The following is a 17,411-nucleotide window of genomic DNA, read 5'->3' as shown; positions in this document are numbered from 1 at the left end:
TATTTTCCTTTTGTTTATTGTATATTTCATTTGCTTTGGCATTGTAAACATGTTTCCCATGCCAATAAAGCCCATTGAATTGAATTGAGAGAGAGCGTAAGAGAGCGTAAGAGAGCGTAAGAGAGAGTAAGCGATCGTAAACGCAAGCGAGAGACTTGTTTCCACCTGAGTTTGCAGATCTCATCATAATCTCTGGGAATCAATATGTATTGAGTATGGAGAGAATAATGTTACACCTCTGTTGGCCAACTGCCTTGTCATGGATAAAATATTCACATCCAAGGGAACCACCTCCCAGCTCGCAGGCATCAATATTCAATACAATGGCCTCTGAGCACTGATAGAATGGAACTGCTAGATTGAATAAAAGTAGGCCTTGTTATAGAATGGAGAGGATAGAATGGATAGGAATACTGATAGAATGGATAAAAGTAGGCCTAGTTATAGAATGGAGAGGATAGAATGGATAGGAGTACTGATAGAATGGAACTGCTAGAATGGATAAAAGTAGGCCTAGTTATAGAATGGAGAGGATAGAATGGATAGGAGTACTGATAGAATGGAACTGCTAGATTGAATAAAAGTAGGCCTAGTTATAGAATGGAGAGGATAGAATGGATAGGAGTACTGATAGAATGGAACTGCTAGAATGGATAAAAGTAGGCTAAGATAGAATGTAGAGGATAGAATGGACATGCGTATTGCTAGAATGGAGAGGATAGAATGGATAGGAGTACTGATAGAATGGATAGGAGCAGTAATAGAATGGTGAAAATAGAATGGATAGGATTACTGACAGAATGGAAAGGATAGAATGGATAGCATTGAATGGAAAGGAGTACTGATAGAATAGAGAGGATAGAATGGATACGAGTACTGATAGAATGGATAGGAGTAGTAATAGAATGGTGAAAATAGAATGGGTAGGAGTACTGATAGAATGGATAGGTTAGAATGGATAGCATTGAATGGATAGGAGTACTGATATAATGGATAGGAGTAGTTAACAAAGGATACAACAGGGGTGAAAGATATGGCCCATTCAATCCGGCCCACGGGTCGTATGAGTAAAAAATTAGAATAAAGAATATAATTGAGAAGAAAATCAGCCATTCAGCCACAAGAGCATTAGTGAGGTCGGGCACTGATGTTGGGAGATTATGCCTGGCTCGCAGTCTGCATTCCAATTCATCCCAAAGGTGTTCGATGAGGTTGAGGCCAGGGCTCTGTGCAGGGCAGTCAAGTTCTTCCACATCGATCTCGACAAACCATTTCTGTATGGACCTCGCTTTGTGCACAGGGGCATTGTCATGCTGAAACAGGAAGGGGCAATCCCCAAACTGTTGCCACAAAGTTGGAAGCACAGAATCATCTAGAATGTCATTGTATGCTGTATCGTTATGATTTCCCTTTACTGGAACTAAGGGGCCTAGCCCGAACCATGAAAAACAGCCCCAGACCATTACACCAAGCTCCACCAGTTAGCACTAAGCATAAGGGAAGTTTTCCTGATATCCTCCAAACCCAGATTCGTCCGTCAGACTAACAGATGGTGAAGCGTGATTCATCACTCCAGAGAGCGCGTTTCCACTGCTCCAGAGTCCAATGGTAGCAAGCTTTACACCACTCCAGCCGACGCTTGACATTGTGGATCGTGATCTTAGGCTTGTGTGTGGCTGCTCGGCCATGGAAACCCATTTCATGAAGCTCCTGACGAACAGTTATTGTGCTGACGTTGCCTCCAGAGGTAGTTTGGAACTCGGTAGTGAGTGTTGCAACTGAGGACAAGCAACATTATTGCGCTACGCGCTTCAGCACTCGGCAGCCCGTTCTGTGAGCTTGTGTCGCCCACCAATTCGCGGCTGAGCCGTCGTTTCTCCTAGACATTTCCACTTCACAATAACAGCACTTACAGTTGACCGGGGCAGCTCTAGCAGGGCAGAAATTTGACGAACTGACTTGTTGGGTAGGTGGCATCATATGACGGTGCCACTTTGAAAGTCACTGAGCTCTTCAGTAAAGCCATTCTACTCCCAATGTTTCTCTATGGAGATTGCATGGCTGTGTGTTCAATTTTATACACCTGACAGCAACGGGAGTGGCTGAAATAGCCGAATCCACAAATTTGAAGGGGTGTCCACATACTTTTGTATATATAGTGTACATGTATAATCTATTCACTCTGTCCAGCTTGCTAACGGTCATTGAAACGAATGCTAGACAGTCAGGGGCATCGGAAATTCAAAAAGCTATGGATTAAGGACAAGTCTTAGCAAATTTTGACAGTGAGGAAATATAATACATTTGAAGCGCGGCCCTCCATACCTCGGTGAAGACCGAATGCTGACCGCAAGGTAAAATTAGTTTGACACCTCTGGGCTACAATCTATAAGAGGGAGTTTATGATCAGTAGTCAGACATCAGAATGCAAGGGAGATTGCTTATTCCTTAAAGCTGGAATTCTTAATTGCTACATCCATTTTTGGACTTATAAATTAAGGATATATACCCATTGATTCTTGAAGAATATAACTTATACATGCCTCATAAGCTTAGCTTGACTGTCATACCCCATCAGAACCCAAACTACATGTGTTTTTTATAACAATGTTTGTAAACAATGCAAATGTAAAAAAAAAAACACTGAATAGCCTCAAAACATGGTTAAATCTATAATGTTCATATCATAGATGGTCAGTCCTTGCAACCATAGCTCTGTCAATGAATTTGAGAGTGGTTACACTTCTCCAGGCCCATCCCTCAGCTTTTTACCAAAACACAAGCGAGGTGACTGCTTTTTTTACTGTTTCAATTAAGAATTCTAGCTTGAATTCTAGCTTTTTAATCATTTTACACATATACTGTAAAATACCACTAGTCTACTTTACAGGAGAATGTGACAAAGCAAAAACTCATTTTTAGAAATGTTTGCAAATGTATTAAAAATAAAAACAGATATACATTATTTACATAAGTATTCAGACCCTTTGCTATGAGACTCGAAATTGAGCTCAGGTGCATCCTGTTTCCGTTGATCATCCTTGAGATGTTTCTACAACTTGATTGGAGTCCACCTGTGGTAAATTCAATTGATTGGACATGATTTGGAAAGGCACACACCTGTCTATATAAGATCCCACAGTTGACAGTGTATGTCAGAGCAAGACCCAAGTCATGAGGTCGAAGAAACTGTCCCTAGAGCTCCGAGACAGGATTGTGTCGAGGCACATTTCTGGAGAAGTGTACCAGAAAAAATTCTGCAGCATTGAAGGTTCTCAAGAACACAGTGGCCTCCATCAATCTTAAATGGAAGAAGTTTGGAACCACCAATACTCTTCCTGGAGCTGGCTGCCTGACCAAACTGAGCAATCGAGGGAGAAGGGCCTTGGTCAGGGAGGTGACAAAGAACCCGATGGTCACACAGACAGAGCTCCAGAGTTCCTCTGTGGAGATGGGAGAACCTTCCAGAAGAACAACCATCTCTGCAGTGCTCCACCAATCAGGCCTTTATGGTAGAGTGGCCAGACGGAAGCGACTCCTCAGTTAAAGGCACATGACAGCCCGCTTGGAGTTTGCCAAAAAGCACCTAAAGGACCCTCAGGTCATGAGAAACAAGATTCTCTGTTCTGATGAAACCAAAATTGAACTCTTGGCCTGAATGCTAAGCGTCACGTCTGGAGGAAACCTGGCACCACCCCTATGGTGAAGCATGGTGGTGGCAGCATCATGCTGTGGGGATATTTTTCAGTGACAGGGACTGGGAGACTAGTTAGGATTGAGGGGAAGATGAACGGAGCGAAGTACAGGGAGATCCTTAATGAAAACCTGCTCTAGAGCACTCTGGACCACAGAATGGGGCAAAGGTTCACCTTCCAACAGGACAATGACCTTAAGCACACAGCCAAGACAATGCAGGAGTGACTTCGGAACAAGCCTCTCAATGTCCTTGAGTGGCCCAGCCAGAGCCCAGACTTGAACCTGATCGAACATGTCTGGAGAGACCTGAAAATCGCTGTGCAGAGACGCTCCCCATCCAACCTGACAGAGCTTGAGAGGATCTGCAGAGAAGAATAGGAGAAAGTCCCCAAATACAGGTGTGCCAAGCTTGTAGTGTTATACCGAAGAAGACTAGAGGCTGTAATCGCTGCCAAAGGTGCTTCAACAATGTACTGAGTAAAGGGTCTGAATACTTATGTAAATCTGATATTTCTGTTTTTTATTTTTAATACAATTGCAAAGAAATTCTAAAAACCTTGTTTTGCTTTGTCATTATGGGGTATTGTGTGTAGATTGATTATATATATATATTTTTATATATATATATATATATTTTTTTATCTTTATGAATCTTAGAATAAGGCTGTAATGTAACAAAATGTGGAAGAATGTGTAACACAATTTGAGGATTAAAATGTAATTAAACGTTGGCTGCATATAAAAGCTAAATAGTGGTGTAACAAGGTGCTTGACAACATCTGCAGCAATCATGGGCTGACTATGATCTGAATATTTGCATTCTGTACATGCATTGGAGAGTGAGCTGAATATTGGCTCCATCAAACAGCAAACACAGTGTTTGCGATGTGCAATTTGATAAATACAAACTTTGAAGTGGAATTGGTTATCACTACGTACAATGGACAGTGAGCTGAATGGAGGTGTTGGCCATCCCCACTTTGTTCTCTGCTATACAGGTCAGCATGTAGAAGTTGTCATCACGACTCACGTTGACCAGGGTCAGGTTGATGGAGTGGACATTGGGCCAGTACACATTGGACTGGCAGAGCAGGAGAGAAAGAGAGAGGAGTGAGTGATACAGTAGGATAAAGATAAAGGTGCTTGACAACCTCATAGCATAGCGGCAGACAATCTCCATTAAGGATTTTAGATGTAATATTCTGCATGTTATGCATTTTCAGAGTTTCAGAAAGCTGTGAAATCAGAAACACACAATTGGACATGGACATGGACTTTCTGTATTGCACAACAACTAAATTCCAGAACTAACTGGAATCTAAATGGCACTGACCCTGAAGTTGTACTGTAGCTAACACAAACTCCAAGGTCACAAGCCAAGTAGTTTCATGCAGCTAGATACACACAAATCACAATGGTACATTACATGACCAAAAGTATGTGGACACGTGCTTGTCGAACATCTCATTCCAAAATCATGGGTATTAATATGGATTGGTCCCCCCTTTGCTACTATAACAGCCTCCACTCTTCTGGGAAGGCATTCCAGTAGATGTCGGAACATTGCTGCTGGGACTTGCTTCCATTCAGCCACAAGAGCATTAGTGAGGTCGGGCACTGATGTTGGGAGATTAAGCCTGGCTTGCAGTCTGCGTTCCAATTCATCCCAAAGGTGTTTGATGAGGTTGAGGCCAGTCAAGTTCTTCCACACCAATTTCGACAAACCATTTCTGTATGGACCTCGCTTTGTGCACATGGGCATTGTCATGCTGAAACAGGAAAGGGCCTTCCCAAAACTGTTGCCATAAAGTTGGAAGCACATAATCGTCTAGAATGTCATTGTATGCTGTAACATTAAGATTTCCATTCACTGGGAGCCCGAACCATGAAAAACAGCTCCAGACCATTATTCCTCCACCAAACTTTACAGTTGGCACTATGCATTGGGATAGGTAACGTTGTCCTGGTATCCACCAAACCCAGATTTGTCCGTCGGACTGCCAGATGGTGAAGTGTGATTCATCACTCCAGAGAACGCGTTTCCACTGCTCCAGAGTCCATTGGCGGCGTGCTTCACACCACTCCAGCCAACGCTTGGCATTGCACATGGTGATCTTAGGCTTTTGTGCATCTGCTCGGCCATGAAAACCCATTTCATGAAGCTCACGCCAAAAAGTTATTGTGCTGACGTTGGTTCCAGAGGCAGTTTGGAACTCGGTAGTGAGTGTTGCAACCGAGGGCAGGCAATTTTTACGCACTACGCGCTTCAACATTCAGCAGTCCCATTCTGTAAGCTTGTGTGGCCTACCACTTCGCGGCTGAGCCGTTGTTGCTCTTAGACGTTTCCACTTCACAATAACAGCGCTTACAGTTGACAGCAGCTCTAGCAGGGCGGAAATTTGATGAACTGCCTCCTATGACGGTGCCACGTTGAAAGTCACTGAGCTCTTCAGTAAAGGCCATTCTACTGCCAATGGAGACTGCATTGCTGTGTGCTCGATTTTCTACACCTGTCAGCAATGGGTGTGGCTGAAATAGCCGAATCCACTGATAAGGGGTGTCCACATACTTTTATATATATAGTGTACAACCCAGTGATCAGTAGAATAACAGAGTGCATTGTGTGTCCCCTGGTTTGTCCCCTAGCCCACCTGGTGAGTGTTGATGGAGTGGAGGTCATTGACGGTCCAGTCCACCTCAGGTAGGGGGGATCCAGATCCATTACAGGTGACGGTGACTCTGTCCCCCTCAACAACCGTGAGGTTAAAGTGCGTCACACTGATGTCTGGCAGGTCTGAGAGACAGAGAGAGAAAGGGGGAGAGAGGGAGGGAAAGCGAGAGAGAGAGACACACAGAGAGAGAGAGACACAGATAGAGAGACACAGAGAGAGAGAGAGAGAGAGAGAGAGAGAGAGAGAGAGGGAATACAATAGAACCTAGACACAGCACACTTGAAATTCTCACTGAGACACTTTGAGCTATTGTAAATTCTATTTGGGAAAGGGAAAGGAAGGAACAAGCAGAGTTTCAGAATAGTGAGTTGTCATGACTCTTTTTGGCCGGCTGTCATGAGATGAGTTATGACAGGCGTTTAGGTCATTCTTATGAATTCGATGTGAATAGTCTAGGCTCTATGACAGCCACTCCAAGTAAAGTGCTCCCTATTATTCTACCATGGGATGATTGAGGAGTGTGGAGCAGGGAACGTGGCGCCAGTGGTTCGTACCACAGAGTGAGATATTCATAGCCTGCAGAGGGATCTTGGAGGCTCCGTTGTTGCAGAAGAGTTGCTGGGTGTTCAGGCCAGCCTCCCCTCGCTGCTGCCACAGCTGAATCCAGCGGATATCACAGCCACACTCAAACACCACTTCTTCCAGCCTCCTTTGAAGAGAGAGAGAGAGAGAGAGAAAGAGAGAGAAAGAGAGAGAGAGAGAAAGAGAGAGACAGAGAGAATAAAAAATATATGTTGAGAAACAACACAATGCATCTGTGGTCATTTACTGTCAGGACAGGCAGAAGTAGGTGAAGGACAGTCTTATCCTCCAGACCAGCCCCAAACATTCATCACACTGTGCCTGGGGAGGAACTGGAGACCCTCCATCTCATCTCCAGGCCAGGCTAACCGTAGGCTGGGGCTGGAAGCGGGTGGATATGATTTGGACTTAGCCCTTCCCTCAACAAACACAGGACCTGCACCAGCCCTGGCTAAATCAATATTGTCACATTAATGTGAACGACACGGATGAAAAATTTGAAAATGATAGCAGGGAAGAGTAAAGGTCTTCTTTGTAGAACCACCCAGAGCAAATACACTTTTAAATTCATGTGCTTTGGTGGGTGACCGTGAATTTCAATATTGAAAATAGAATATCACAGTGCTTGAGCATGAGCACATACTGTACAGTAAGACTCCTATTATTTTAACAAAGGATTAATGAGGGTTGGAGAACAGGAGGGGTGTGATGTTCATACCCTGTGATGCTCCACACATTAATAATAATATGAATTATTAATCATAATTATCCCCTTAAACAACACGCCTAACACACTCCCACCCACAACCCCCCTCACACCCCAGCTTTCCAGATCCTCACACCCAGGCAGCTCCTGTGATGAGGTGTGGTGTTCTGATGAGACAGACTGGGTATCACTGTTAGCTCAGACTCTGCTGCTTCAAACAAGCCTTTATACGACATCATGTCATTTCCTCTATTTTACCCCTTAAGATACATTTGTCCAGACATTTCTTATTCATTAAGATAAGGAGAATGGGTCAAATGAATAGTCCTCACAATGCTCATATCATAATAAAATATTGAACGTGCCCATTGTATTCTTTCTGTCTTTCATCCACATGGGAAAACTACTTTCCACTTTTGACATCTTTTCTGACATTATTATCACATTTGTTACATTTGTCCATGGACCAGAGAAGACTATGAAGTGGCAGTTAGCATGTCTAATCCCTTTAGTTCCACATGATGTGCACCCTGCTTCCTGCAGCCTGGCTGCCTGCTGCCTGCTTCCTGCTGCCTGCTTCCTGGCTGCCTGCTTCCTGCTGCCTGGCTCTCTGAGGGCCTAGTGGGTAGTACAGCGCAGCATACTGGATCCAACATATGGAAAGAGAGATAAAACACCTGGACCTGGAGGACATTTCATTAACATGATCTTAGCTAGCTGTGTGCTTGCATACTTATTGATTCACAAGTTGACAAAAGACAGATAACCTTTCTGATTTACAAGATGGGGTCAGAGATCGCGTGTGAAAAGCGGAGTGTGCATGCCAAATGGACATCGCAGCCATCGCTATACACTACGTAACACGCAGGTCTGGATGGGAGGGAGAGTCACTCACAGAGACCTTTTCTGTTGTCTTTAAATGATGATGTATTTGCCTGCAATACATGGACTAACTTGGTTTTGTGCAGTATTGTGTGTTCTGTGCTGTCCAAGGACAGAGTACCCTGGGTTCACTTTTCCATGTGTGCATTAAGCCGCTTTGAAGAATGGTGATCAAAGGCTTCCTACAGTACTTACAACATAAATAAAACACCTTTATGAAGTGTGTGTGTGTGTGTGTGTGTGCGTGCGTGTGTGTGTGTGTGTGTGTGTGGGGGGGGGGGGGCAGCACAGGTTGGTGGCACCTTAATTGGGGAGGACAGGCTCGTGGTAATGACTGGAGTGGAATCAGTGGAATGGTATCAAACACATGGTTTCTATGTGTTTGATGCCATTCCATTTGCTCTGTTCCAGACATTATTATGAGCCTCCTCTGGTAGGCAGATGGCCTCTTTTATTACTCAGTATCATCACAACATACCTATGAAAATATGTACTTAATTAAAAACATAGAGACAATAACCAGAGGATAGCATGATATAAAGATAGCCCATGGGGAGTTTGGCCACAGCACTGACTTACTGATTATGGCCTGTGAGAATAGTAATTTGCATATCTTCTACTAACCTGAATAAAACATCAAATTAACCTTTGGAAAGGTCAAGGTGGCGTGCAGCTAGGAACACACTTGGGAGTCCAGTAGCCTATATGCTGAGCTGAGAATGGCAAATCACATATAACTTAATCATGGTTATGTATCTCCCGTTATGTATTATACATTAGTAACTGCTTTAAAATGGCTAACTTAGCATGTGACAGGTACGGAGGGACATTGGATACAATATGTGACAACAGAGAAATGCATACATAAATATATTTTTATCTCTTTTGTACAGTATTGTACATGGAATTATGCGTGACAACAGAGAAATGCATACATAAATATATTTTTATCTCTTTTGTACAGTATTGTACATGGAATTATGCGTAGGGAGGTGTGGCCTGAATACAAATAGCTCCCATTTTCAAGGTGGACTGGGAATTGATCAGCCTGCCACATACACTTACCAGGATAAATGAGACACAAGGGTTTTTCATCAGTTAAAGGTAAAGTTGGTGATGCCCAATTTAACAAGGTCCCTATAGTATGTGAGTGTTCAGTAAGTGGCAATAGCTATGCCAGATATAAAAGATTGCCCATTAACTACACTGTGCGGTATTCTCTAGGCAAGCTGGCTAAATGTTAATGTTATCTGTACACATTTGATAACGAGTTAGGCCATATTTGGTGAAATCCCAGTGCAGGACTTATGCAGTCTCCCTGCAACAAAGGAATATGGCAAAATCAAATGACGATGACATAAAACATTTACTGACCTGCAATCACTTAGCTTTCTAATCTATATATGCAGTTGGAGAAATCAATCTCAGTTTACAGATGTGGACCATATTGGAGAAATCAATCTCAGTTTACAGATGTGGACCATATTGGAGAAATCAAGCTCAGTTTACAGATGTGGACCATATTGGAGAAATCAATCTCAGTTTACAGATGTGGACCATATTGGAGAAATCAATCTCAGTTTACAGATGTGGACCATATTGTAGAAATCAATCTCAGTTTACAGATGTGGACCATATTGTAGAAATCAATCTCAGTTTACAGATGTGGACCATATTGTAGAAATCAATCTCAGTTTACAGATGTGGACCATATTGGATAAATCAATCTCAGTTTACAGATGTGGACCATATTGGAGAAATCAATCTCAGTTTACAGATAAATCCAATAACATTTCTCTAACATTTCCAATAATGTTTTTGTTTTTTTTGGGGGGGGGGGGTAATTATTTGAAATTATTTGAAAATGCTGAGATTACTCTATCCACATGCATACAACTAAATTGAATTTAGGTGATCTCCCCACACGGTGCAGTGAATATATCAATGATCTGGCATTGCCAAGGGGGAGGATTAAGCCCAGATGAAGAGCAGTGGCTAATTAAAGGCAGTGAATATGAATAGAACAGGGGCCAGGGATGTAAACCCCTACCTTCCTCCTCCTAGATTACAGAACCATGAGGATGACAGCAGGCTTCTCTCTGCTTGGTCTCATTACCTTTCCGGTGACGTCTCAAACATTCTTGGAGCCAGGGATTGAATTGGCTTCCCTGCACTGTTAATATGATCCCCATATGAGAGGCCATTGCTTAATAATATGGTAATTACAGATTTAAGTCCACCTGTCCCCATAATCTATTTATTAATCAAACTGGGTTTCACGTAGAATTCATGCTCAGCCCATCAGATAAGCAACTGGGACATTTACAGTTATCTTCTTTACTTTTGAGAAGTTATGCAGTTTAACTAAAAAAAGCCCAGAATAAAGACTTCTTCAGAAAATACTATACATGAATGATGTACAAAAATGTAACTATCTATGACAATGAACAAAGGCAAAACAGCTCTGACATCTCCCTGAGCGTCAAGCTCAAATTGCACATCATTATTTTCAAATGTGGACAAAATTGCCAACTCCAAAGCATGGTAAATCACTTATCTCTTTCGATCCATATGGATGCTGTGGCAATAGGCCAAACAAAGAACAAGATGTCTGAAGACACGCTATGTTCTGGTTATACATCCTTATATGAATTGTTTTGTTGATTCTGATACAGTGACAACATGCTGTCAATCTGTCACTGGCTTTGAAAGCAAACTGGGGGTGGAAAGAGTTGTCAATGATCCCCATTCTAAATGACATGCGTGGATGCCGGTCTGTAGTACTGCTGAGGGAAAGTGATGCTCAGTCAGGCATGAGAGCTGTTTCAACAACCACAACCAGTCACAGAAGTGGTAGAAGGAGAAAGGAAGGAAGGAAGGAAGGAAGGAAGGAAGGAAGGAAGGAAGGAAGGAAGGAAGGAAGGAAGGAAGGAAGGAAGGAAGGAAGGAAGGAAGGAAGGAAGGAAGGAAGGAAGGAAGGAAGGAAGGAAGGAAGGAAGGAAGGAAGGGGGGTGAAGGTGTGGGAGACGAGGTGAGATTGACGTCTCAATGTGTGGGTGAGTGAGACAGTGTTGTGGCCTGGGCTGATGCCCTGGTATATGTATCAAATGGCCAGGCAGGCAGACACTGGTAGGCAGCACTGATTATATTGAGCTCCTTGACCAAGCCTTGGTGTCGATGTCTCCACTGTGACAGAGGGCTGTAAGGGTGTTCTGAATGCCTAACACAACATGAGCCACAGAGCAGACACACAGCCAGCCACGCCGTGTTGTCGGTCCACACTTGGTTACTCCCAAGCTTACTGCAAGCTCGGTTTTCCATCTAAAATCCAGATTTCATAGAGATGGATATTCCCTCCAGTCAGTTCCTGGCTAACAACTACTGTATAGAAAATGCATGAGTCCCATCTTCAATGACCAAGAGATGCATTTATCCCTGAAACACATGTTACCGTACGATGACAAAATGATAACAAATTAGTAAAGAATCAGAAGGGATGGCAGGGAGCACCAATCAATAGAAGCGACATCGTTATGAGTGCATGAACATTTCTACATACAGTACATTAACCTTGTTCCCTCCAGTCCTCTTTGCTGAGCAGCTTATTATCTCTATCCGCTGAGCGACCACCTCAGGCTAACAATCAATATTACAGCAGGATTGGTATTATTCAGTGAATGCAGGTTTACATCTCCAGCTATGTATGGAGCGGCATATGTTTGGCTCTGCATTCGCTTTGATCTTGGTAGTATGAATAATAACAGCCTCATATCACAGTTGTGTCCAAACAATACCCTGTTATTTCTTATTTTACTTAAAACTTTTTTTCTGACGAAGCTACAGTGTAGGCTTTAGAGAGTTGTTAGTTACATTTTAGTCCTGGCTTGGTGTTTGGTGTTGGGGTTTGTCGGGGTTAATTGTAGTAACCCCAAAGAGAAAGCATGGGTCATGTGTAATCATGCCAGCAGATGGACATGCCAGCTCTGAGCTTTGGGGCATGCACATGGGTGAATGACTGGCACCTAACACATTAACACAAAACACCCTGCTCTTCTTATTCCATCTCAGCTGAAAATGTGTTCCTTTCATGTTGGTAGAGCCAGAGACGCAAGAATGTATTTTCATCAAGAATATATATATATAGTTCAGAAATGCACAATTTGAAGTTATTGCACTAGAGATAATGACAAAAGTATTTTGTAATACTCTGTGAATTGTCTGCCTTTTACAGATTAAGGATGAGTAGCCTACGTGCAGCCATTTCCATGACTGATCAAACTAATCAGAACAGTCCTATGAAAGGACTTACAGGATTTAGCTATCACAGTTTAGTCTGTTATAAAGTAACACCTCATCACAGAGACACCATTGACTCCAGTGATGAATACATGCCAATTCAGACATGAAGCGATGCACACCTAATTATTTCGGGATTTTAATTAAGAGGCCGATCATTAGAGATTCCACTCCCACGACTAATCACAGTGGACTTTTTGCCTCTGTAGTCCCATCCAGGCATCCAGGCAGCAGCTATTAAAATGGACATTAAATAAATGGGGATTGTGCTACTGCCCTTTCCATTCTTAATGCTGTTTCCCTTTTTCTAACCTTGTGTTGTACCCAGTTTTAGCCAGAATGAAGTGAAGTCCCAACAGAAAGGAGCGGAGCGGTTTCTCTCTAATTGGCTGTGCCAACATTTGGATGTATAGGCAGAGTTTGGCTAATGGACACCACCTACACAGTAGTCAATGTAGGCAAAGTATGCCATCATCATGTTCCAAGATTACTTTCCCTTAACTTGGTGAGAAAATGATGTTCTTTCAAGGGACGCTAAAGCATGAAGGCACGAAAACTGACATGATTGTATTGTTTTGTGTCTTGCCTGATCTGACGGGTTCTTAATAATACCATTGGAAAGGAAACAGCGGTCAGAGAGCGTTCTGCGGTGAGCAAGTGTTGTGCCTTTTCCTTTCCAATGATGTTTACACATTTTTAGGTTGCACCACGACTCACGTTGGTTGAGCACTCTCTACCTCTTTCCATTCTTAATAATACCAATAATGTTTTAAAATAGATGTTTTAAAATAGATGATCTCTTCACACTGACTAACACAGACATGTCCTGGCTGATCATAAAGGTCTTTCTATAGAGCCCATGCAGGATTAAAGAAAGGTCATCAGTATAAAGGGGATCGATGACCCTCCCAGCCCCTGGCAAAGCAGCTTTGTGGCCACATAGAAAATGTTTGTTGACACTGGTGAATGTGCCTTTGTGCTTGTGCTGTAAATAATATTTTATCGTATCATCATCCTTGGAGCAGCTACAACAGATTTGCCATTTAGCAATCCCCGTGCTCTGATGCCATTTACAGGCCTTGTAAGTGGTTGGGCTGTGCGAGCAGTGTCTTTAGCCCAGCTCCCTTGGCTAAAAGACACAGACTAAAATAAGGTAATATTATATTTTCTTGAAGCGCTATAAAGCCCCAGAAAAGAGTGTCAGGCCATTGTGAGCCATCCATCTCATCAGGCCTGTCTTCAACCCCCAGCAGCAAGACAGATAGACACTCAATGGAAAGCCATCAGAAGAAGAGATATAAAACTGATCTTGTCTTTTATGAATGCAATATATAAGACCGAGTTAGAGTGTTGCCATCAAACATCCACATAGAGAGAATCTCCTATGGGAAACTATTTATTGCATAGTACAGGGCCATAACCAGCAAATGTATGATTCAAATAAAACATTTCTCATGCAAGAATCTATCAAAAAGGCATTATGTGAGATATAAATATAATACTGACGGGTAAAATATTTGTTATTGCAGGTTATAGAGGTTATGCAAAAGCATCTAAAGAATAAGTCATTTGGAAATACTGTAAATAAAACACTACTTCCACAATAGGATAAAACATACAGTGTTTAAGTATATATACAGTACCAGTCAAAAGTTTGGACACAACGACTCATTCAAGAGTTTTTCTTTATTTTTACTATTTTCTACATTGTAGAATAATAGTGAAGGCATCAAAACTATTAAAAAACACATATGGAATAATGTAGTAATCAAAAAAGTGTTAAACAAATCAAAATATATTTTATATTTGAGATTCTTCAAATAGCCACCCTTTGAGTTGATGACAGTTTTGCACACTCTTGGCATTCTCTCAACCAGCTTCACCTGGAATGCTTTTCCAACAGTGTTGAAGGAGTTCCCACATATGCTGAGCACTTGTTGGCTGCTTTTCCTTCACTCTGCGGTCTAACTCATCCCAAACCATCTCAATTGGGTTGAGGTCGGGTGATTGTGGAAGCCAGGTCATCTGATGCAGGACTCCATCACTCTCATTGGTCAAATAGCCCTTACACAGCCTGGATGTGTGTTTTGGATCATTGTCCTGTTGAAAAACAAATGATAGTCCCACTAAGTGCAAACCAGATGGGATGGCATATCGCTGCAAAATGCTGTGGTAGCCATGCTGGTTAAGCGTGCCTTGAATTCTAAATAAATCACAGACAGTGTCACCAGCAAAGCACCCCCACACCATCACACCTCCTCCATGCTTTATGGTGGGAACCACACATGCAGAGATCATCTGTTCACCTACTCTGCGTCTCACCAAGACACGGCAGTTTGAACCAAAAATCTCAAATTTGAACTCATCACACCAAATGACATATTTCCACCGGTCTAATGTCCATTGCTCATGTTTCTTGGCCCAAGCAAGTCTCTTCTTCTTATTGGTGTCCTTTTGTAGTGGTTCATTTGCAGCAATTCGACCATTAAGGCCTGATTCACTTGCCTAGTTAAATAAAGGTTAAATAAATCAAATAAAAAATACAATTTAAGCAGTCTCCTCTGATTAGTTGATGTTGAGATGTGTCTGTTACTTGAACGCTGGAGCATTCATTTGGACTGCAATCTGAGGTGCAGTTAACTCTAATGAACATATCCTCTGCAGCAGAGGTAACTATGGGTCTTCCTTTCCTGTGGCGGACCTCGTGATGGCCAGTTTCATCATAGCGCTTGAAGTTTTTTGCGACTGCACTTGAAAAAGCTTTAAATGTTCTTGACATTTTCTGGATTGACTGACCTTCATGTCTTAAAGTAATATGGGCTGTCATTTCTCTTTGCTTATTTCAGCTGTTCTTGCCATAATATGGACTTGGTCTTTTACCAAATAGGGCCATCTAATGTATACTACCCCTGCTGTGCCTTGTCACAACACAACTGATTGGCTCAAACATATTAAGAAGGAAAGAAGTTCCACAAATTAACTTTCAACAAGACCAACCTGTAAATTGAAATGCATTCCAGATGACTAACTCATGAAGCTGGTTGACAGAATGCCAAGAGTGTGCAAAGCTGTCATCAAAGCAAAGGGTGGCTACTTTTAAGAATCTCAAGTAAAAAATATATTTAGATTTGTTTAACAGTTTTTTAGTTACTACATGATTCCATATACACTGCTCAAAAAAATAAAGGGAACACTTAAACAACACAATGTAACTCCAAGTCAATCACACTTCTGTGAAATCAAACTGTCCACTTAGGAAGCAACACTGATTGACAATACATTTCACATGCTGTTGTGCAAATGGAATAGACAACAGGTGGAAATTATAGGCAATTAGCTAGACACCCCCAATAAAGGAGTGGTTCGGCAGGTGGTGACCACAGATCACTTCTCAGTTCTTATGCTTCCTGGCTGATGTTTTGGTCACTTTTGAATGCTGGCGGTGCTTTCACTCTAGTGGTAGCATGAGACGGAGTCTACAACCCACACAAGTGGCTCAGGTAGAGCAGCTCATCCAGGATGGCACATCAATGCGAGCTGTGGCAAGAAGGTTTGCTGTGTCTGTCAGCGTAGTGTCCAGAGCATGGAGGCGCTACCAGGAGACAGGCCAGTACATCAGGAGACGTGGAGGAGGCCGTAGGAGGGCAACAACCCAGCAGCAGGACCGCTACCTCCGCCTTTGTGCAAGGATGAGCAGGAGGAGCACTGCCAGAACCCTGCAAAATGACCTCCAGCAGGCCACAAATGTGCATGCGTCTGCTCAAACGGTCAGAAACAGACTCCATGAGGGTGGTATGAGGGCCCGACGTCCACAGGTGGGGGTTGTGCTTACAGCCCAACACCGTGCAGGACGTTTGGTATTTGCCAGAGAACACCAAGATTGGCAAATTCGCCACTGGCGCCCTGTGCTCTTCACAGATGAAAGCAGGTTCACACTGAGCACATGTGACAGACGTGACAGTCTGGAGACGCCGTGGAGAACGTTCTGCTGCCTGTAACATCCTCCAGCATGACCGGTTTGGCGGTGGGTGAGTCATGGTGTGGGGTGGCATTTCTTTGGGGGGCCGCACAGCCCTCCATGTGCTCGCCAGAGGTAGCCTGACTGCCATTAGGTACCGAGATGAGATCCTCAGACCCCTTGTGAGACCATATGCTGGTGCGGTTGGCCCTGGGTTCCTCCTAATGCAAGACAATGCTAGACCTCATGTGGCTGGAGTGTGTCAGCAGTTCCTGCAAGAGGAAGGCATTGATGCTATGGACTGGCCCGCCCGTTCCCCAGACCTGAATCCAATTGAGCACATCTGGGACATCATGTCTCGCTCCATCCACCAACGCCACGTTGCACCACAGACAGTCCAGGAGTTGGCGGATGCTTTAGTCCAGGTCTGGGAGGAGATCCCTCAGGAGACCATCTGCCACCTCATCAGGAGCATGCCCAGGCGTTGTAGGGAGGTCATACAGGCACGTGGAGGCCACACACACTACTGAGCCTCATTTTGACTTGTTTTAAGGACATTACATCAAAGTTGGATCAGCCTGTAGTGTGGTTTTCCACTTTAATTTTGAGTGTGACTCCA

The 17,411-nt window shown here is 43.1% G+C and overlaps 1 protein-coding gene across 5 annotated transcripts in view; it reads right to left on the bottom strand.

Annotated features, from left to right (window-relative positions):
• Positions 1 to 17,411, bottom strand: part of LOC106573628 (NT-3 growth factor receptor) — a 289,969-nt gene that overhangs the window by 114,803 nt on the left and 157,755 nt on the right. For all 5 annotated transcript variants that reach the window (XM_014148851.2, XM_014148852.2, XM_014148854.2 and 2 more), the window contains exons 5-7: positions 6,923 to 7,077; positions 6,348 to 6,490; positions 4,636 to 4,777 (exon numbers count right to left, since the gene is read on the bottom strand). In XM_014148851.2, the coding sequence (XP_014004326.1) occupies positions 4,636 to 4,777; positions 6,348 to 6,490; positions 6,923 to 7,077 (440 nt within the window). The remainder of the gene's footprint in view (positions 1 to 4,635; positions 4,778 to 6,347; positions 6,491 to 6,922; positions 7,078 to 17,411) is intronic.

The sequence above is a fragment of the Salmo salar genome, chromosome ssa16 (genome assembly GCF_905237065.1).
Source record: "Salmo salar chromosome ssa16, Ssal_v3.1, whole genome shotgun sequence".
Classification (NCBI taxonomy): Eukaryota; Metazoa; Chordata; class Actinopteri; order Salmoniformes; family Salmonidae; genus Salmo; species Salmo salar.
The sequence above is the reverse complement of the archived record's forward strand: the minus strand, read 5'-3'. Positions and strand labels throughout refer to the sequence as shown.